This window comes from Corythoichthys intestinalis, chromosome 3 (assembly GCF_030265065.1).
Source record: "Corythoichthys intestinalis isolate RoL2023-P3 chromosome 3, ASM3026506v1, whole genome shotgun sequence".
Lineage (NCBI taxonomy): Eukaryota > Metazoa > Chordata > Actinopteri > Syngnathiformes > Syngnathidae > Corythoichthys > Corythoichthys intestinalis.
This window is the reverse complement of record NC_080397.1, coordinates 28879198-28902848: the sequence shown is the minus strand read 5'-3', so window position 1 is coordinate 28902848 and position 23651 is coordinate 28879198. Positions and strand designations below refer to the sequence as shown.

General features: G+C 38.3%; 3 protein-coding genes across 3 annotated transcripts in view; 1 reads left to right on the top strand and 2 right to left on the bottom strand.

Annotated features, from left to right (window-relative positions):
* The window catches only part of LOC130912894 (betaine--homocysteine S-methyltransferase 1-like), a 61939-nt gene extending 61025 nt beyond the window's left edge, over window positions 1-914 (bottom strand). Inside the window, exon 1 of the mRNA XM_057831016.1 lies at window positions 674-914. The gene's annotated coding sequence lies outside the window, so the exon portion shown is untranslated. The remainder of the gene's footprint in view (window positions 1-673) is intronic.
* lhfpl2b (LHFPL tetraspan subfamily member 2b) overlaps window positions 1-16494 on the top strand; it is a 38838-nt gene extending 22344 nt beyond the window's left edge. The window contains exons 2-3 of the mRNA XM_057831020.1: window positions 6895-7511; window positions 8311-16494. Coding sequence (XP_057687003.1) covers window positions 7100-7511; window positions 8311-8567 — 669 coding nt within the window. The 5' untranslated portion in view covers window positions 6895-7099 and the 3' untranslated portion in view covers window positions 8568-16494. The remainder of the gene's footprint in view (window positions 1-6894; window positions 7512-8310) is intronic.
* Window positions 15756-23651, bottom strand: part of scamp1 (secretory carrier membrane protein 1) — a 23595-nt gene continuing 15699 nt past the window's right edge. The window contains exons 7-9 of the mRNA XM_057831019.1: window positions 22783-22884; window positions 22582-22699; window positions 15756-17494 (exon numbers count right to left, since the gene is read on the bottom strand). Of these exons, the coding sequence (XP_057687002.1) occupies window positions 17333-17494; window positions 22582-22699; window positions 22783-22884 (382 nt within the window). The 3' untranslated portion in view covers window positions 15756-17332. The remainder of the gene's footprint in view (window positions 17495-22581; window positions 22700-22782; window positions 22885-23651) is intronic.

Genomic DNA, 23651 nt, shown 5'->3' with positions numbered 1-23651 from the left:
CAGGTGACATGGGACAGGAAATCTTCTAGGATATTCAACAAAACTAATACACAGAAAAACAAGCTATTTTCATCCTTCTGTTGTGAATTGGAATGAGTTCATCGCTAGTAGACGTCCAATCCATTTGAAGTGGGAGGGTGGGAGTGAATCAACATTCGTTCGTTCGCTGCCACACCACCCACTTTACACACGGATTGGACGTCTATGGCTATCAGCGGCAGCCAATGCCAGACAAAGTTAATTTTGGGGCATTCCAGTTCCTGTTGATTTTCGGTCACTTCCTTTTCTTTTTGGTAGATGTACAGGTCATTTCCTGAGTATTTTGCGGCATTTACAGGTCACTGCCTGTTGATTTTGGGTTACTTAAAAGTAAGGGACTCAAGTCCCTAAATGAATAGGAAGTGAGTCAAAATGAACAGGAAAGTATTGTGATATATCACCTTTCGATATACAGTGGTACCTCTACATACGATCACTTCGACACACGATCTTTTCGACATCCGACTTAAAATTTGAGCCGCCATTTGTTTCTACATCCAACGAGTTGCTCGAAATACGACGACATGACAGCACTGCAAACGAACGCACGGTGGATTTTCTTGTGTGAGAAATCAACACAGTTTTCAAAAAAAGTTGATACAGTTGGAGAAACAAGGAAAAAAGTGATGCTTACCTTTGAAATGAAGATGCAAGTTATAGAAAAATATGAGCTTGGTGTGCGCGTCCCTGAACTGGCTCAACAATACAGCTCCATGGTCCTCTTCCGACCACCGTTCGCCACTATTTATAAGTTAAGGTGACAATTATTATTGTGGTAACATTGCCAAGGAAATCGCCAGCTTCGTCACGTTTTTATCATTTATTTAAGAACTTATCCAACACAAAACGCCCATTGTCTTAAGCAGTTGACTGCTCTCAAGAAAACGAAAGTATTATCTCTACCGCACCGACCAATCTCACCGTGACGTCAGCTTCGCGGTGCGTTCAGGGACAGTAAAAAGTGTCCGCCATATTAGAATCCAATTCGTTACATTATTTACAGGAATAATTATTAATTATTCTTCTTCTTATTATATTATTCTGACTTATTTATTTATAACTTATTTGTTTTTCTATGTTTAATTGCCATTTGTAACAGTGCCAGCAGTATTTATTAAGAATTTAGTGTATGTTTTTACGCTTTGGAACGAATTAATGGAATTATAATGTATTCCTATGGGAAAATCCTGCTCGACATACGACCATTTCGACTTACAAACAAGGTCCTGGAACGAATTAAATTCGTATGTAGAGGTACCACTGTATTATCATAACCTATAATGTTGAGAAAGTATGAAACTGCATTGCATTTTACTGAGAAATTTTTCTATTGTACAAGGTATTGACCTTAATTTAAGAACGCAAAGTGACAAAATACTAAGTTCCTCTCCAATGCTGTAGTGCAGTTTGCCTTACGTATCTGCCTTTTTACCCCCTGGATGTTGATAAAATGTCAAAAAGAAGAACACAGTTTTCTGTTGCCATAGTGTGCTCTTCCTGTGGGTGTGGTATTACAGTATAAAGGTTTTACAGTATAAAAGGGAATCTCTGTTATGTCTCTGTGACATATATGCGGAGAAGCACACTGAATGAAGAAGTGTTGTTCCATTCAAGTCTCGGCCTTACAGGTACCTAATTAGAGCGAGGAAGTACATAACAAAAGTGGCGGATGTGGAAATGGTAAAAATGAAAGACATTCTCTTGAATATGTACGTGCACTAGTAATGCCGCAGATTGATCGGGATGATAATGATGTGCTTGCTTTAAGATTTCTTTTCATGTCAGTATTACCGTATTGGCCCGAATATAAGACAGTGTTTTTTTGCATTGAAATAAGACTGAAAAAGTGGGGGTCGTCTAATATTCGCGGTCTAGACGTTATACCCATTCACGACGCTAGATGGTGCCAGATATCATTGAAGTGATGTTCTGTCATGACAGATCTCAGCTACTCTCAAGTTTAACCAGTTTGCATTATTTATTATTATTATTAGCATTATTTCAATTTTTTTCCTTATTCAGATTTGTTTCAAGACTACAGTTACAGTTAGACTTCACTTTGATGGTTAATGCAGTTATTGCAATTTTGTTGTTTTATCACAATAGTTTGGTTTATTTACATTTCAAAAACCAGAAGCCATTCATTTACGAACGTGATTGCACTTTAGTTTACATATTTAAATGTTCAGATATGAAGATTTGAATGAGGCAAAATAACGTGCATTTTCTCTCAAATATATTGTTATAATCATTTGTTTCAGATGTACTGTAATTATTTTCTGGATAATAAATAATTTAATGTTCAAAAAGTCTTTTATTCAAACTTGAGTCTTAAAAAAGAGGGGGTCGTCTTATAATCAGGGCCGTCTTATATTCGGGCCAATACGGTACTACAAGTAGTTGAAGTCCATTTTAGTTTTTCTCTCAGTAATTTTCTGCATGATCAGATTAGTACGGTAACAATTTAAAGGTGTGTTTAAATCCTTCTAGTTGTCTGAAAGGGCAAAACTGCTCATTTGTGGTCCTGGTAATCTTTATACCATGAACAGTGGGATATTTAAGGTGCAATCACCATGGAAGCAGGAGTGACTTTTGAAACAAAAGGAAAAACAAACACATAAGCCATGTGTTTATTGCCAGTTAGCTTGTGCTAGCGTGAAACTGCATGTATGTGAGCGCTGCAGTTTAGAAGGCTTCTGTGCTTCTGTGTTCTTGTGAGTTTATGTGATTGCTACTGTGTTAAACCACACACTATGACAGTAAAGTACGCCACAGCTTATGAAGACCAGAATAGAAGTAGTCCCAGCCCAAACATCTGCACAAATCTGACAACTTTAATCACAGTTCAAAATGCCAAGAACCGTAAAACTGTTTTGATTTGATGATGGGTGTACCTGTGTTTGTTGAACTTACTCCTCATTCCGGCCATTTTGTTATTTTGTTCTGCAAGGTTAATCTCATATGTGTAGGGAAAAGATACTTCATGTTTTGGCTGCGAAATGTCAGCTATGCTTTACCTTGGACTGATCATGTCAGAAATATCAGTAGTGTCTTTTCATGGATGCCAGAGATTTTATCTTGATGCTTCAGGCATGAACACAAATGTGGTACCATCAGATATGACTGATCATACTTTCGAGTTTTTCAAGATATGAGCTGTTATTCACCTGATTTTTTTAATTTGATTTGGGAGCACACTTGACTTGTGAGCGCTCTATGTTGTCAGTGAATTCAACTCACTTCACTACAAGCAGCATTTTGACAGATAGTGAACAATTAATCAAAACGGGCTTTAATGAGGCTATTAAGCTAAAATACAGCTGACAGAATTACATATGGAGATTAAACAAGCAACCTTACAGCATGCTGTTGAGCTGAGCGCTATCAAACAATGCAAAATGCCTTAGATCAAATCAGCTCAGATTCAGCTTTATTGTTATTGCACGCGCAGAGGTACAGCGCAACAAAATGGAGTTTGCAGCTAACCAGAAGTGCAAAAAAAGCAAGTATGTGCGGATACAAATGTAATACAAATGTGGAAAAAAAAGTATTTAAAATTAAATAAGATTATGAAAACAAAGTTGTACTATGAACTAGGGATGTCTCGATCCAGGTTTTTGCACTTCCGATCTGATACCGATATTGTTTTGCACTTCCGATCCGATACCGATACTGGCTGATACCGATACCGACCTATCTGAGCATGTGTTAAAGTTTAAAGTTATTTAGCCTCCTTACTTAGTTGTCAGACTCATGTTGAAAAATGTTTTAGTACTCTTGATAACAACTAGCCAGCTGAATTAGGTGAGTTTGAATAACACACAACGGTTGGTAACAAGAAACTGACATATTTATTCAGTGATAAACACAAAACATTATAAATAACAAACAGAAATGGCATAGTCAGTCAGTAAAACGTGCAAATAATATTGTAAACAGTCTTAAAAAAGCAAAACACACCAACAACCTCAGTGGAAAATCCCACAAATCCCCCAACCGATTAGATGCTTTTAATGTTTCGTGCTTTAGTTACAAAAATGGTATAAAAAGCCTCTCAGGTTTAAATAAACGACTATTTCAGTATCAAGTTAACATTTTAAAACAGTAAATAAAATACTCAAGTCCCCATTCTGTATCAGCAGTTTTAAACTACATTCATTTAATTTTGTGAATCAACTGTTAAAGTTGTTAAAATTGCTCCCGTTATTCCATAATTTCCCTTCTGTCTACTTTCGACATGTGAAAGTTTTGAAACTGTTTTGAAGATAGATTCACGTTATGATTTTGCCGATTTAGGAGTATTTTAGATAAAAAGTTAATTAGGTTCGCTTGGAAGGTTCACAACAGCCTACAAGGGAAGTCTCCTGCTTTAAGAAGGCGGCTGTTTACTAACGCAACTAGTTTTCAATACTTCAATGTTGCTAACACCGTCGAGTGTCATTTTGCATCTAGTTCTATATACATATGATATCTATTATCTACAGTAAAACGATGTTGACGTAGTTTGTAGCGGCTGTCAGCAGCAGTCAGGTATTCTTGTGTTTTTTATCCAGTTGAGCTAAAGCCGTGAGTTGAGCATTGGCATTACCCGGGTCTATGACAAGCATGATGTATACTCTACAAACTCACAAACCAATCCATCAACAACAAAATCTGATTAGTCAGTCTCACTCTTTAAACATGACCCTTAAATTCATATGCACAGAACATTTCCCTGCTACACGTTGTATTTGATCAAATTTTAATCTACCTAAGTTAAATATTTTGAATCTAATTAAAGAAGGAATTAATAGTAGCGTGTTACCGCCTTCTAATGATAGATCATTAAAAACAAATCCAATAAACAATAGTCACTTGCAATTTAAAAAAAACAAAAAAACAAGGAATAATAGCTAATGTTAGAAATACAGTAAGGGGAGATGTGTGCATTTAAAAATGTTAAGTAATAATTCATATATTTTTTATACCCAACTTGCTTGCTAGTAGTTCACTTGACTCTCCTATGGAATTTGATGTGGGCTGATTTGTCCTCATTGTATCAAAAATTAATAAAATGGAGACTCACATTTAGGTTACAGTAATACTTCACTGTTGAATATGTCACTATGGTCATTTTACCTTTTTTATATAATGCGGTATGAACTTAGCTTTTCACAAACAAGATGTAGCTATAACTTTCCATTACAAAGCATATTCAATAGTGCTGCAAAGTTCTTTTTATGTGAGATGACAAAAACGCCATATTTATCGTTTCATATTGCACATCAGCCACTAATGCTTATATCGTCTCTGATTATCTATTAGCACCTACGTTACCTGGATAAGTCCTGCCTTTCGCAATCGCCCCTTCTAAAGTACTTTGCTTTGCTTCGGCGGCGTGCTCTTGTCTTTTCTCGTGTCCTCCTCGGCGTGAGCGGCATGTTTTTCATTTAATTCATCGTGTGCTTCGGGATGCATGTTTCTTAAGTGTTTTGTGAGGCTTTTGGTATAACCAGAATATCTTAAAGTTTCGGCACAAACTGTGCACTTAGCCTCGTTGCTATTTATTAAAATGAAATATGTCCAAACCAGACTTCTTTTACAATCCGTCGTCGATGCCGCAGCCATGCTACCACTAGCTTCCAAATGTTTGTTTGTTGTGACTGTGCTGGTGCCTCGTGAGAGGGGCAGAGGAAAAGCATGCTGATCGACATATGATAGGGATGTAAATGGGGGCGGGAGCAGACACAGGTGCTCTGCTTATGTGCGTGCCCTGCTTACGTGCGTGTAGAATGCGAAAGTCAAAAGTCGTACAAAAAGTGCACAAAAATATACCCAAAAAACAGACAAAGAAAATATAATATATTTATTCCAAATATCGATACTTTTGCTTGTGGATCGATACCTAAAATTTAACGCGCTGGATCGAAATATCGATATTTTGGTGTCGATCCGCCCATCCTTAATAACCCTACCTTAAGCCTAAACTAAAGACTCTGGGTGAGTGTAACATATTATGTCTGTAACATTAAATACAATTAGAAAACGATTTAATTAAAAAATATCTATATATATTAAAAAAAGGCATGGCCGATAATTTTTTGCCGATTCTGATACTTTGAAAATGACGTGATCGGACCCGATCGATCGGCATCGGGACATCTCTAATTATAAGTTTTAAACATGTTACTGTCCCACCAAATTATTTGTAAACAAGAATAAAGTAGAAAAATGCTTGGCTTTATTAAATGCTTCATTGAGTGAGTCCACTCTAATCCGCTAAGACTGCTCACTTACATACAGTGAGTTGCCACAGCAACTGTTTAACAAGTTAAATGATGATTGACAGCGTATGTCGAGGTATCACTGTAATTTGTTTTCCCAAACAAAAGCCGATGATCACAGCTGAAGTGGGCTATTAGATAAATTTCATTCGGCCAACTGGCTCTCCTCTAGACTTACTGACCAGAAAAGCCAAGGGGCTCTGCTTTAGACTGGCTAGTGTTAATGTCATGTGTTGACTTGCCACTTGTATGTCACACTTTACACTAAGCTGGGGGTCCCAACCTTGGCTATCAGCATTATCGAGTCATACAAGCGCCATGCTTGTATGACTAATACGGAGGTGGGATGCAACACGTTCGTGCGTGAGCATGATTCATTAAGTCGGTAGACATCTGGAAGTGCTGCTCACAGCTGGGCGAAGGGAGCAGAGTTTGTGGGAATGTCGCGCTCCGTCATGACTCTCATATGAAAATGTCACCCGTTTTAAACACAAGAAAAGACTGATGAATCGCTGTTGTCCGGGAATGCGCCTGTTTACATCTCCGACTCCCGCTTCTATTTAACCTCTGTGCTCCTTTTGTGTGTCTGTAGGTGTAAGTTCCTGAATACACCATGGAGGAGGGAAGCTGCTTTGATTCTTTATAAGGTGCCTCGAGGGACCTCTGCTCTGAGAATTAAAGAAACACGAGCAAAAATTAGAAAATACTCTGACCTGTGAAAAGATAATACCAGGAAAATATAATAGTTTAGCATCCCAGGAACTCTGAAAGGAAAGTTTGATTCTGAGTGTGCAACCATGTGCCACGTGATCGTAACATGCCGCTCTATGCTCTGGACGCTGCTCAGTATTCTGGTGGCCTTCGCTGAGCTCATCGCCTTCATGAGCCCCGACTGGCTGCTGGGATTCCCTCGCTCTGATTCCAGCGTGTCCCGGGACGGCGTCGACTCTGGGGAATACCGGCCCTCTCTGGGCCTCTACGCCCGCTGCCTTCGCCTGGGCAACAGGGGGGGAGGGGTGAGCTGCGGGCCCTATGCCGGGACCTTCGCTGAGGTGGCCAGCGGCTTCTGGCGGGCGGCCCTATTGTTTCTGGCCGCGGGGATACTGGTGCTCGGAGTAGTGGCCTGCGTCTCCGTCTTCAGCATGTGCTTCCAGAGCATCCTGAGGAAAAGCATTTTTAACATTTGCGGCCTGATGCAGGCCATCGCGGGTGAGTTGCGCACTCGTGTCTAGGAGTCTTGGTACCTCACGATACGATTTGCAATACAAAGCTCACGATAACGATGATCTGATGATATGGCGATACAACGATTTTCGATATATTGGTCAGAAAATCATTCTAAGATATTCTACAAAAAACTAATAAACAGAAAAACAAGCTTCTGCTGTGAATTGGAATGAGTTCATCACTAGTAGACGTCCAATCCATTTGATTGGACGTCTATGGCTGTCAGTGGCAGCCAATGCCAGGCAACGAGTAATTTTGGGCCATTTAAGGTCATTTACCTGTTGATTTTCAATTACTTCCTGTTGATTTTGGGGTATTTTATGGGTCACTTGCTGTTTATTTTTGTGTTACAGAACAGGAAATGACCTGGGGATCACCTAAATGAATAGGCAGTGACTCAAACTCAACACGAAATAACCTGTAAATGCCCTAAAATGAAAAGCAAGTGACCTGTAAATGCCCCAAAAAACGGACTGAATGCTCTGGTTTTGAATGAACGAACGTTCCCAGTCTAAATGGATTGGGCGTTGAGCGCTGTCAATGGCAGCCTTTCTTTTTTTTAAATTTATTTTTATTTTTATTGACACCTTTTAAAAACGATATCTCGATTCTTGACAGGAGCATATCGATAACCTTTTGGGATACACGATATATCACCATTTTGATATTTTGTCACACCCCTACTCATGTCTGCCCTCTTCTGCGATGTTGCTTGGTATAATTTTTATCATCTATGTTCTTTACCTAAGGGACTCACTTACTTTTATGTTTATCCCCGCAGGCCTGCTGCTCCTTGTGGGCCTCATGCTCTACCCCGCCGGTTGGGGTTCTGAGAAGGTGATCAGCTACTGCGGGGCCGAGGCTTCGCCCTTCAGGCCGGCTCTTTGCTCCCTCGGCTGGGCGTTCTACGCAGCCATCGGGGGAACCCTGGCGACATTTCTGTGCGCCGTTTTGTCCGCCCAGGCAGAGATCGCCACCTCTAGTGACAAAGTGCAGGAGGAGATAGAGGAAGGCAAGAGTCTCATCTGCGTGCTTTGAACGCATTCCTTTGGTTGAGATTAGAAGATAGAAAGGTTGTATTTTATTTTTCTACGGTTGTTTTGGAAAAAGACTTTTGTGCATTTGCTGGCAAACTGCAGACCACTGAATAAAACTAGGTACATCTGCATTCAAGCTAACATTTAGTTACCCACGCCATGTTGTGTTACAATTCGTACATCAATCTACTTCAATCCCACTTGACGTCTGTAAAATATAATAAACTCAGGCTACCAAATTTCTAAAATTCTATGTTAAAAAAGACTTGTTGTAGATGGCACGATTCAAAAAAAAAAAAAAAAATCTTTTGAAACAGTCATATCTTGAGTATAACCTAATGGATATGAGCCATCTATTTTTTTTTCTTTTTTTCTCTTTTTTTTCTAATTTAGATGAAACGGAACTGATTGTGTTAAATAGGGGTGGGAACCTTTGCGATAGAAGGCTCACTATAACAAGGATCTTACGATATGGCGATAGAACAGTGATTGATACATCAAATCATTCTAGGATATTCTACAAAAACTACAAATAAACAGAAAAACAAGCTACTTTCATCCTTCTGCTGTGAATTGGAATGAGTTTATCACTACAAGACGTCCAATCTATTTGAAGTGAATGAACGAGGTTCATTTGCTGCCATCCCTCCCACTTCAAATGAATTGGACGTCTATGGCTGTCAGTGGCAGCCAATGCCGCACAATAAGTTTGTTTAGGGGCATTTTAGGTCATTTCCTGATGATTTTCAGTCACTTCCTTTTACTTTTGAATCATTTACAGCAGGGGTGTCCAAACCTTTTGCAAACGGGGCCAGATTTGGTGTGGTAAAAATGTGGGGGGCCGACCTTGGCTCACGTCCTTGACGTAGAACAATATATTTAAGCAAATTTTAGTAAGCCATTCTGTGTGTCACATTTGCTTTATTGTTTTTTTAATTAATAACTTAAACAATCTTGCAACTAGCCTTTGTGGCGTTCTCTTTCGACTCTCGGGCTCTTGTGAAATGCTGCTGCTGTAAAATTAAATTAGCTTCAAGTTGCTTCAATTTCTCACTACGTATCTTCCCTGTAATCTTGTCGTATATGTCAACGTGTCTTGTTTGGTAATACGGCCTCACATTGAACTCTTTAAAAACAGCGACTGTCTCTTTGCAAATGAGGCAGACACAGCTGTTGTATATTTTAGTGAAGAAATTTCCACCTATCCTTGAAGCGTCAGCCGTCGCAGTCATTGGTCATTTTTGTTGATTGTCGCCATTTTAGAAAATTGAGCGTAAAGGGTCACACGGGATAATGTTGCTTAGAGTACTGCTGCCTTTTAGTGGGTAAATGAGGAGCAGCATTTAGTGTGTAAGCTACTTCATATGCTGGTAGCAGTACTGCTGACCAATTTATTAAGTCTGTGTGCGGGCCAGACGTTATTGATTTTATGACAGAGTCTGGGGGCCGGATGAAATTTGACCACGGGCCGCATTTGGCCCCTGGGCCTGACTTTGGACATGTCTGATTTACAGGGTCGCTTCCTGTTGAAGTGACTCAAAAATGTCCTTAAATGAATAGGAAGTGACTTAAAATCAACAGGAAATAACCTGTAAATGCCCTAAAATGAACAGGAAGTGACCTGTAAATGACCACAAGAGACTGGTTGAGAATGCTCTGGTTTCAGTGTCATCGTCGGTGCTAGATTTCCAATCCAGTCAAAATGAATGTCTAGTGCCGTCAATGGCAGCTGGTGAGCTAACATATTGTAATGGTAGATTTTGGGAGCAACCTGATATATATATTTTTTTTTAAACATCTTTTTAAAGCGATATATTGATTCTTGGTGAGAGCATATCGATAACCTTTTATGCTACAAAGTATTGCGATATATCACCTTTTTGATATATTGTTACATCCCCAGTGTTAAAAGTGTACATAATATTATATTAAGTTGATGGAAGGCCCTTGAATTAAATGGAATTGTGGCAGTCTATCAGCAAATACAGTGGTGCATCTACGAAATAAATGGAATTGTGGCATTCTATCAGCAACAGTGGTGCCTCTACATACGAATTTAATTTGTTCCAGGACCTGGGTTGTAAGTCGAAATGGCCGTATGTCGAGCGGGATTTTCCCATAAGAATACATTATAATTCAATTAATTCGTTTCACAGCCCAAAAATGTATATAAATCCCTCATAAATACTGCAGGTACAATTACAAATAGCAATTATACATAGCAAAACAAATAAATTATAAATCAAAAAAACAAATCGGAATAATGATAATCTTAAGAATCAAGTTCTAATGTAGCAGTTGTGTATTGCATGTTGTTCCTGAATGTACCGTGTTACTGACGAGAGTTAGAGAGGTGCGTTTGAGTTTTTAACGTTCTCTTTTCATGTTCTGTTGTTGTTGGCGTTGGCTACGGTGGACAGTAGCCGTGTTGTGTTGCAAAAGTTCTGAAATATATTATTAAAAACCTGACGAAGCAGGTGACTTCTTTGCCGATGTTACAACAATAATTGTCGGCTTAATTTATAAAGACTGGCGAACGGAGGTCAGAGGAGGACCGTCGAGATTGTAAACATATTCCATTGTTTCCATCTTAATTTCAATGGTAAGCGTCACCTTTTTTCTCTTTTTTTTCACCACCTGCACTACCCTTATTGGGACCCATGTTGATTTCTCACAAGAAAACAGTCTTGTGGGAAAACAATGAAATTGCCACGCTGTTGTAAATCGTTGTATTTCGAGCATGTCGTCGTATGTCGAGACAAATGACGAGTCAAAATTTACTTTGGATGTTGAAAGGATCGTATTGTCGAGGTACCACTGTATATTGTTGTCCAAAGAATCAGTTCAGTTCACTTTATTTAATGTTCCTTGTAGGGCGATTACTTTCACAGAAGGTCACAGACACCCCACAAACGAGATGTTCATACATACACAATCAAAATAGCAATAATAACGCATTGCATGTATAGAAGTGTCAAATACACAGACACATGGTAAAACAAAGTGCTTACTGCTTGCAGCGAATAAAATAAGGTCAATTTCAGGAAAAACAAGTACATGTAGACCCCGGGTTACGACGTACTCGACTACCGTAATTTGCTTCACAGAAGTCCGCTAGCTTAAATGCTACGAATGCTAACGTATATACAATTCTCATAGCAAATCGCTCACACGTAACTCCACAATCTATAGCTCTAAACTTAATTACAAATGCATACGCAAACATTTATTAGCTGAAGCAACTTACAGCCTTATGTGGGTCAAACCAGAGCGCAGCTGTCCTTTATACACGTTAGACGTCTGAGTGCACCTGTATGCCATATGCGGATTTTTTTTGGGGGGGGGGGGGGCAGGCCCCCCCCTGGTGGTCGAAAAGTGTCATTGCATATAATTGACTATCCTATATATATAAAAGTTATAAAGCAATAAAACTGCTACAAAAATGAATGAAATTAACAAAAAAATATATTTTTAAAATGGGTCAAAATTGTTTTTCGAACAGATCATGTGACTAGAACCTTAGATGGTCATTCGCTTTGCATATAATTAAAAAAATATATATATTAGAGGAGGGCAATTTTATTTTTCAAATGAATTTTTTCTTTGATTGAAAATACTTTTTTGATTGAAGCAACTTTTTTTGGGATTGAATGATTTAGACACAAATGTCCAACCCAAAATATGGCCCAAACACAAAAAGGATTGCTTCAATCAACGAAAACTTTTTCAATGAAAAATTATGTGTTCAAATGGAAATTTTTCAATCTCAAATATTTTCCCGCATTCAAAAACTTTCTATGATTGAAATTCTTCTTTTCTTTGATTGGTGATTTTTCTTTTTGAAAATATATTTTTTATGAATCACCTTCTGTTTTGATTGAATAAAAATGTGGCCCAAACACAAATCAACATTACTTCAATCAAAAAAAAAAAAAAAAATCAATCAATCAATCAAAGAACACTAGCTTTCATGTGCATTTTTCTTTTAGTTTTTTGAGTTTAAAATTTATTTTTGCATTCACTTAAAAAAAAAAAAAATTTTTTTTTGATTGAAGCGACTTTTTTTTGGGGGGGGGTGAAAACATATTTTGATTGAAGCAACTTTTTTTTGATTGAATAATAAAGACACAAATCTACCTCCATATGACTCCGCCCAGGGGATACAATTTTTGCCAGGGGTAACTACATTGGCACGACAACGGCGGGCGCACCATATTCAATGGATGACGATCTTGGGGAAAAGTATTGCCTAAGCAGCCCGATTTAGAATTCTCCTCAAGAATGATGAGAAACAATAAACGCTCATTGTCAACTTATTATTATAAATATTCTTCTAAGTTAATTTTATAGCTGACTCTGCGTTTCGGGGTCATCAACATGTGGTGCCCCCCTTGCCCCATAAGTCAAACTCCGCCTATGGTATGAAAGAATTATTGAACGACAGTCTAACCAGACCAAACGCTTCCACCAGAGGGCAGTGTATCCTCCAGCATTAAAGAAAATACAATACTTTTGGGCTTTTTGGATAGTTATTTTGAAAATTTAAAGGCTTGATTCTGACTTACGCGGAAATTCGGGTACGTCGCAAGCGTAGGAACAGAACTCGTTCGTAACCCGGGTACTACCTGTGTTGAAAACAAAGGAAGAAATCGAATGAAGTAAAATTAAATATGATAAACAAATTGTAGACAGTCAGCATATATGCGATAATAAATAAACTAAACGATAAAATACAGAGCGCAGCAACAAGCGAAGAACGACATTATAAATTGCCCGGATGGAGAGAGGCACGAAAGATGAGTTTGTATGTTTTCAGTAGTTGGCGGAACAATTAAGCAAAAGACAGAAGAGAGAAGCTTGTATTTCTGATTCAAGGGGTGAATTTAGTATGTCTTCGGATGGTTGCCGCTTTAAGCATTTGAAGGCTAAAACTGGATTCAGGCAGAATTGATATTGTATTGTCATGAAATAGTACTTAATAATAACGTCCTTAAAATAAAATGTAAACGGCACATTTAAATACACCGTTAAAAATAAAACTGTCACAAAACTCCTAAGCCACAGTAATTGAAGTTTACAGAGGATAAAGTACCTGTGAGTGTTGTTGTACAGTATTATTTACATGTGTTGCTTCAAATTTTGTATTCATAAAGCCAATGCTATTTGTTAGCATATCTATAACATTTTACATTGTTTTTTTTTTTTTTTTTTTTTTTTGCATGATGCTAATTGGACTAATGTAACACAAAGGTCTGTGTTTTTACTAAATACATACAATTTTTAATGTTCTTTGGTAGTTCGAGCTAATTGAGTTACGAGCCTGGTCATGAAACAAATTGAACATTTACGTCAAGATACAGAGGTATCTGCTTTTTTGTTTTATACAATGTATATACGGACTTTTTGTTGAACAATCAAGTAAAATACAAGTGATGTTGCACTTCATATTGAGAAACAGGTGAATTTGCAACAGAAATATCCTTTGACCCACTCATTTTCTAGATATAGTGTTTATCAGTGCTGGACCGGTCACCAGTGAACACAAAGTAAACTGTGAAGTGTGTCTGCGACTAAGTTTTGAGTGACACTGCAAAAGTGGTAGTAATTAATCAATATAAATAAATAGATAGAATATTTATAGTTAGAATATTTATAGTTTGCAGATACACAAAATGAACGATAGCATTACTATCATCCATGTGAAGGGTTCTCGTATTGACTTTCAGTTGGATTATACTATGCAAATGTACCAAATGTTGAGCAAATCCACTATGTTTATGGTTCACCTGTGATGTGAAACAGACCACTTAACACCACCAAATATACCCACTAGAATGGAGTAAATCCTTGTAACTAATGAGGAGTCTCATTTCTTGCATTGACTGCAATTGCCGGTGATGGACATCAAAGCCATTTGAAATGGGAGGAAAGAAAAACATAGTAATTAAAAGTTGAAAACTTGTTTAAAATACCGCTATTTTCGGACTATAACCCACTACTTTTCTCCATTTTAAATCCTGCGGCTTACAGTCCAGTGCGGCTTATTTGTTGATTTATTTGGGTTAATTGGTAACACTTTATTTGACAGCAGCATAATAAGACTGTCATAAGACTATCATATTTATAGCCTGACACTTTCATGGACCTTACTGAATACTTATGACAGATGTCATAAAGTGTCATCTGACAAATTATGTCACTAACTCCATTTTGTCCAGCTCGGATCTTATACATCTGTTTAAAAGTTAGATAATTTGCAGGAAAACACTAAATAACATCTGTTATAAGAATTTATTCATGCTCATTACAGTGTCAAGTCAAAATTATGATTGTCTAATGACAGTCCTATGGTGCCCCTGTCAAATAAAATGTTACCAAATACCATAACTAGCAATTAATGAAACTGGAACAGTAACTGCAGGAATAATAGCACAGAACATGAATTTGAATGTTACATCTGTGGCGCTGCAATGCATGCTAGGAGGCGTGTTGGACAACAACAGTGTTGACAGTAAGCGGTAGCAGAGGTTGACTGTCTCCCCCAAGGAAGCAGTGATGGCCAAATGAAGCTTCTTGAAACAATGAGGGTTTCATGGGGTTTCATTTGGTCTTATGGCAGTCGTATGATGCCACTGTCAAAGTGTTACTGGTTAATATCTTTGGTGTAAATATCTCATAATACAGTGAGGACAGCTGTGGCTTATAGTCCAGTGCGGCTATCTATGACCAAATGCTGTTTTCGTGCCAAATTAGGTGATTGGAGGCTCATAGTGAGGTGCACCTTATAGTGCGAAAATTACAGTACACAAAGTACAATTAAGAGGCATTTTAAGAAAATGAAGCGACAAAAAATATGGGAATGTGACTAGTTTCAATACAAAATTGCCACATTGCATTTGATTGCTCTTATTCATCATAGATGGCAAACTGTGCTGTCATTTCTTTGAAAGTGACCAGTTGTGTGGGATGCCGGAACACAGAGACAGTGGTTTATATGAACAAGAATAGTATAGGTTTTTTTTTTTATGGATGAAAGTATTGCTGATGTGAGTGTGGAAAAATAAAGTTGCTGTGAATACAAATGTTATAAAGCTACATTTCTTTGTTCTTGTTTTCCTTTTTGCAAGACTTTTTTGAATGAGTTGTAGATCCAGAGGTGGATGGAAAAATACAGTGGTTCCATTCAAAGTCCAGTCTCTTTCAAATCTTTATTCCATGTTAATACCATAAATATACAAAACTGAAAACTATTTCACATGCGACAAAGGCCAGACAAGAGTGCATTTAAATTTCTTTTTACACGCGACTCCTAATGGGGGCATCAAATGAGCATCTTTACAGAATGTACAAGTATGGTATCTCTTACATGAGTTTCTTCTCATGGTTCTGTGAACTAACATGGTCTAAAACACGACATTTTTGTTGTTGTTCAACACATTCCGTAAGTGTAGACCGGCTTGCACAATACGACTTTTAATGTAGTGAAGTAAAACATGGCAAAAGAGCACATCACGAACTGAGATTAAAAAACTAAATGGACATTTGGTAGATTTCTCACAGCTTTTGAGGACATACAGTAGACTAACACGTGGGGGGATTTGAATAATGTATTCAGTCATACCTTCAACACAAGCACGCCTAACATGATAATCATGCGAAATCAAATACAACATAAATTATGTCATAAATAAGAACTAACAGAAAAGCGCTATCAAATTTCAAACGAAATGCAAAATACTGTTGTTAGCATTGTTTTAATAATCTCACGATAAGCCTTCCAACATTTTAGCTCGAGTGCTCCGGTCGCGTTCGGGAATCAGTTCATCATTTGTCACAACAACAATTTCAATCATCTGCCGAGTGGCATGCAGTGCACCCCCGTCACATTGCGAGATGCCAAAGTACAACACAAATCCAGTCGGTGACAGTAGTCTGTACAGCTTTCCCCCGCAGTCGATCCCAACCACCCGAGGGAAATCAGAACTCAAAAACCAATTTTGCAAAATTGGTCTGAAAATGACGATTTACTATACCAGTGACGTGTGGTGACTAGATGGCGAAAGGCACAGTCAAACTGTGGGAGCGTAATTCAGGGACATTTTTATTCGGTAGTGTGCCGTGAGGTTAAAAAAATATATATGTGCCTTGAATTCAACAAAATGCACGCCTGTCACATTCCAATCATTTAACACTGAGATGATTAAAAAAAAAAAAAAAAATCAGTTCATGTTTTTAAAGCACGTCATATGACTCGTATCCCCTCTGCCCCCTACCCTTTAAAAATGATCTGTTGCCCAGTGTAGTTCCAGTCCCCATTAAAAGATGGAACCCAAAAATAGCAAAGAGACCATGTCCAGATTGATAGCAGCTTTAGATAGTACTTAATGTGTTAGGGGCTACAAAGACAAATGTCAAACACGCACGAGGCATCCTCCCCTTTCAAACAGCCAATGGACATGCAGTTCACATCTCGGGAGACAAAACGCTAATGAATTAGTTACCTGGTCGAGTGTGCTTGAACATGCACGCAGCATGCCGTCAATCAATCTCGCTGCGGAGTTCGACCTATCCAGTCAATCGGAAGGTGATATTTTTAGCCGTGGGGTCGTTAATCTCACGGACAGAGATGGCAAGCATGGCTCACTCGTACGCGAGCAGGGTAAGGATTGATTTCGGGATGTTAGATTTGAAGTAAAGACATTTTTTTTAAGACATTAGCAACTTGGTGGTGATTGAACAGGAACAGATTTGCGCAGCTGTGCACGCCTACGGATGAGGCTTGAAGGCGCCGCGGGCCGCGTTGGACGCAGCGTTGGCCGCAGCGTTGGCGGCTGCCGTCTGCACCGTCTTGTTGGACATGACCCCGGTTGCGAACTCCTGCTGGGCCTTCTCGAAGCTGGCGCCAGTGGTCCGATACAGCGCGTGGACCTGCATGGAGACACACAAATTTCATTTTCCTAATACAGTGGAACCTCGAGATATGCAAGTTATGTTATTTGAAAACTCATTTTACAAAACGTTTTCTCAGCTTTTTTTGCTATATATTACGAAAACTATTTCATCATACGAAAGATCATTCTTGCTCGCAACAATGCAATAATAACTACTGTAGAGCTGAAATGAATACTTGAGCAACTCGAGTAACTCGAGTTTAAAAACTGATCCGAGTAGTTTTATTCACCTCGAGTAATCGTTTAATTTTGACAGCTCTAAGCATCACGTTTTGCCCGGACTACTTTTAATGCGGGACAACGCGCTGATGTCACGTGCGTAGAGGAAGAAGCAGGAAAAAAAAAAAAAAAAAAATTACTGCAAATTTACTGCAGCCGACAGCCGCTACAAACGACGCCGACATTGCTAAAAACTAGCCCGCATGATGCTACGGTGGTAGCAGGTAGCGTCTGGTGCGTCTCATAGAGATCACATGTATGTTGAACTAAATGCGAAATGACAGTCAGCGGAGTTAGTAAACAGCCCCCATCTTAAAGCAGTAGACTACTAAGCGCTAATAAATAAGTTTAACGTTACTGTCACTCGCTCACGTAACGTTAGCCCTGCGGAGGGCGAGGTTTCTATTAATTATGACCACTGTCGATGCGTGGCTAACGTGTCTTGCATACAGGCTTTATTTAATCTGTGAAAACATAGCGCTGTAGAGTGATGAGGGTGTAAAATAAAAACTTAATGATGCTGTCAATTTTAGCTCAGTAGTCATTGCTGGATAAAACACCAAGTAGCACTGGTCCCTAATGTGCTCCAATACAGCAGGTATCATACAATTATTTTGAACACTGCAAAAACTCAAAATCCTACCAGGACTTACAGTTTACACAAACTTAAAACTTAACTACAACTTAAATATAGCTTGACACAAATAGAAATTCAATTGAGACACGTGGGAAAAACGCCTAACTTTTAAGTGATGTGTGTTATCAAGCGTAATGGCATTTTTAGGTAAGATATATATAACTCAAAATCCTACCAGGACTTACAGTTTACACTAACTTAAAACTTAACTACAACTTAAATATAGCTTGACACAAATAGAAATTCAATTGAGACACATGGGAAAAACGCCTAACTTTTAAGTGATGTGTGTTATCAAGCGTAATGGCATTTTTAGGTAAGAAATATATATATCAGAGGTTGCGCTAGACTTTTTCGTTGTCTGTCATTTTGACTGACAGGGTCATAAAAATCCGGTCATAATCTATTTTTACCCGTCACTTAAATTTTTTAAATGACTATATCTTGATGCAGTCACTATATGTATATACACAATAATACAATAATACTTTATAATATAAAGTAACTAACATTAGTGCAGTCATGGATTACAGTAAGCAGGCCAGTCATTTAATAATAATCAAATATTATATAATTCCAATATATACAGTACAAATATATTTTTTTATTATCATTAAATAAAAATGCACGTTGATACGACGCACAAAAAGGCAACTTCAAATTTTTTTTTTTTTTTTAATCGTTAGAAAGTTGTATGGATTTACAATCCGCTAGCTTGTTGTTTCCTGCTGTCTTCCGAAATACACCTGGGTGACGGCGCGCCAAGAGTTCGTTCAAAGCCGACGTTTTACCGTGGTATGCGAGCTCAGCTTAGCAAAAAGAGTACACACAGTGTTGGCACCCTCCATATTTTCCTTGAAATAATTTCAGGCTCTGGCTAGTCTGGTCCGCTTTTTTGACTCTATGGCGCTTTCACCGTGTTACCAATTCTGCCCTTCTTGGTAATTGGCGGTGTTTTCAACTGCGCGCCACAGTGAGGAGTGAACCGGTGATTCACTTGATTCGTTGTCATCCTTCATCCTCCATTGAATCAGTCCCTCTTTTTTCACCTCTTTTATCAACACTATCGTCGTTTTGGGGCTTTTTGAAGAAACTTCGGACACTCAATTGCCTTGACATTTTTCCGAGTAAGGCCAACGACGTCATGCATCAAGAGAGACAATAGCTAATTAATATGCTCACTCGCCACCCTGTGGTCTGGGGTGTGAATTGCAACCTGTCAAAATGACAGCTGGACTTCAGTTTTTTCCGTCACCGTTTTAAAAAACCGGTCAACGACGGAAAATATTTGGTTAACGCGACCCCTGATATATATATGTATATATATATATATATATATATATATATTTTTTTTTTATAAGATCTAGAAGTTTTTTGAGTGAAAGCAGTGAATTAGTCTTTTTTTTATTCTAGTTACATCTGAGATGCAATTGTTGGCTGTTTTCAACAATGTACATCGAAAATAAAGACATTGACAGAAAATGGTTAAATATTAGATGAAATGTCTTATTTTCCCATGTATATTTATATTTGATTTTCACCTAAAAATATGTTTTATCCGATTAATCGATAGAATTTTCAGTCGATTACTCGATTACTAAAATATTTGATAGCTGCAGCCCTAAACAACTGTGTTGTTGATCTTAGAATTCTATATATGCCGGAAAACACAGACAACACTGAAAAAGCAGTTTCTGCTCTTGCACTCCTCTTTAAAAGAAACTGCTGTATTTTAAGCCAAAACAACTGTTGTGTTCGATAGAACAATATGTCTATATGCTGCCATAGCAGATTCATGGCGCATTAAGCCCTTGAACTATTTTTAATTTGTCCGTGTTACCCTGGAAACCCTCATTTACAGACGTCGCGCAACCGCTTTTGTTTCAACCCAGCCATAAAACGAAGGTAATTATTTATATTTATTATTCAAACTGTCTGTCATTTTTAGCTTAGAATCATTAATTGATGTCTAATATTTCGTTTTAAAAAAAAAAAAAAAAAAAAAAAAAAAAAGACTAAAAAATTATTCACACTTAAAACTTTTACGTCACAATGAAAGAAATGGGGTCTGTAAAAAAAGTCACGGACGTCTACCTCATAACTATTGCTCAATTGTATTTTTTTTTTTGTGTTACTGTCGCATTTTCTCCGATATGTTAGATAAATAATTGATCCAAACAAAGAAAAATTGAAAAAAATAAAAAAATAAAAAAGGGTTAAAAGGGTAAAAATATGAAAAAGAAAATCTCAACCATTCCTAGATGTCTGCTATTTCTGTATCGTGACCCTTGTTATATTACCATGTTTCACTCATAAAATCCCCCCAAAATCCATCTGTGGTCATTCAAAGCTGTGTCTTGACACTCAGTGATACATGCTACATGGAGTTTTTGGATCGAAACAAGGTAAGTACGTGATAATATCTCATTAAAGTCATGGCATCTGTAATTCTGCTCTCGCGTGCTCTCAGCTCCAGATAGGGTTTTGCTGTTTAAAAAAAAAAAAAAAAAAAAGGAGAACAAGTATTTGATACACTGCCAATGGGTTTTCCCATTGACTGTGTATCAAACACTTGTTCTCCTCACTGTATATATATATATATATGTATGTATATATATATATAAATATATATATATAAAAAAGCCCTCCCGTTCAAAAGTTTTCTTCCCCCAGAATATTGAGATTTTAAGCTTTCCAATGATGTATCCCACATGCATATCGGACCATTTTGAAATTTGGCTAAATTAGGCGTCTTAGAGTGGAACTTCAAGTCACCTGAGTGTTTTCAGCCATATACTGTATATGCAGGCGACGCGAGAAAATCAAGCTTAAATATTCAATGAACAGTTTCGTTTTCACTCTGCTAGTTGCAGTGTAGAGCACGGATCCCCAACCACCGGGCCGGGGACCGGTACGTGGTGTATTCGCTACCGGGCTGCAGAGAAATAATAAATAATTTGTTAATGACCGCAATCTGGCCTGTGCCTCTTGACACATCATTATGCCTGTCTACTGTAGATAAAATTATAAAACTGGATAGGAAGTCGTCATTGAAACCTATTGGAGCTAGCATCTATTTATTTATTTTTTTAATATCTACGTGCACTTGTCCTTGAAAATGACGTAGGCGCATCAGATTTGTTCTCGGAAATAATAAGCCCACAATTTAGCGAAAATGTCTGAAAAACAGACATCTCTGGACAGCTTATGTTTACAGGGAAAAGGCCACCTGCTGAGCCAGAAGAGGAGCCTACAACCAAGTCCATTCAGCATTATATGTGGCTAAAAGCTATAAAAAAAGTGGTAACAAAAGCGAATGCACTGAGAGCATCAAACCTCGTGGCGAACCGTATTGCTAAAGCCAAGAAAATTTTCCTGATTGGAGAAGAACTCATTATCCCTGTGACCAAGCATATCTGGCGTCAAGTTTTAGGAGAGGCCGCTGTTAAAAAAAGGTTGCGTCACACTTTCCCTGCTCTTAATGTTCGTTTTTAGCCCTGTTGTGTTATTTTATATTTACTGTAATTTTCTGCCACACATTGCAAAGGCCCACATCACACCAGTCTGAGGTGCAAAAAAGGTTGTGGAACACTAGTGTAGAGTACACTTCTTTATAAAGTATATAACGTCCTGTGGCTGCATGGGTAATCCCATTGCATACTGGGTAATGGCATTCTAACGTCACAACTACGTTTGAATATATTTGTAAACAAATGAAATTTACACAGTGCTACACAATGCTCATGCATATGAAATAGAAAAAGAATATAACTTAAAAGGCACAAACAGCGAGATTAGATAACGGCTGCTTAAATTGTCTTTTAGCGTTCAGTGTTTGCTATGAGCTTCAGTCGTCATGTGATAACGTCTGTAGAGTGAGCCTTACAAACAAGTTAAATTTAAACGCCACTAAAGGGTAACAAAGTATTACAGATAAAGAAAGGCAATTAGAGGACTTGACAGCAAATTTAATGTGTTTTTAGTAGATCTTGGAACATATTAGATGTAAAATACGAATTATTATATGAAAAAATTCACTTCCTAACCTGAGGCACGAATGTATTAATGTTCAAGCTTTTCTTTTTCTTTAGAACACCTAACGGCTGTATATTAACTCATTAGATGTCATTGACACCCAGTTTGAATAAACTGGGCATCTATCGCCCTCAATGGCAGTGATCTGTGAATCTGTGGGAAGAGTTCGTTACCTTTTTAAACATGATGAGCGAGCCCACGGAGAGCGTGGTGAAGAGTGCGGCGATGAGCAACATGATGATGCCCACCGGGATGCTAGTGTTCAGGCCCATTAGGGCTGTGATCCAACCACTGGACATGAAAAGAAAACACAAGGATGTGAAATGTATCAGAACGACAAGCCAAACATTGCTGCGTGGGGGCGTCCAACTCACCACGTGCCCCAGCCGGTGATACCGATCGTTTGTAGCACGTGAACTCCAAATTGGCAGATGTAGACGAAGAAAAAGACGAAGAAGCGGAAAGAACTGTCGCTCCTGGAGCGGAGAAGTAGACCAAATGCAATTGGATACTACATAAAGTGGGGCAAATAAGTATTTAGTCAACCACCAATTGTGCAAGTTCTCCTACTTGAAAAGATTAGAGAGGCCTGTAATTGTCAAAATGGGTAAACCTCAACCATGAGACAGAATGTGGAAAAAAAACAGAAAATCACATTGTTTGATTTTTAAAGAATTTATTTCCACATTAGAGTGGAAAATAAGTATTTAGTCACCAACAAACAAGCAAGATTTCTGGCTGTCAAAGAGGTCTAACTTTTTCTAACGAGGTCTAACGAGGCTCCACTCGTTACCTGTATTAATGGCACCTGTTTTAACTCATTATCGGTATAAAAGACACCTGTGCACAACCTCAGTCAGTCGCACTCCAAACTCCACTATGGCAAAGACCAAAGAGGTGTCGAAGGACACCAGAGACAAAATTGTAGACCTGCGTCGCCAGGGACTCAAATCCTGCACTGCCAGACGTGTCCCCCTGCTGAAGCCAGTACACATCCAGGCCTGTCTGCGGTTCGCTAGAGAGCATTTGGATAATCCAGAAGAAGACTGGGAGAATGTGTTATGGTCAGATGAAACCAAAATAGAACTTTTTGGTAGAAACACAGGTTCCCATGTTTGGAGGAGAAAAAATACTGAATTGCATCCAAAGAACACCAAACTCACTGTGAAGCATGGGGGTGGAAACATGCTTTGGGGCTGTTTTCCTGCAAAGGAACCAGGACGACTGATCTGTGTAAAGGAAA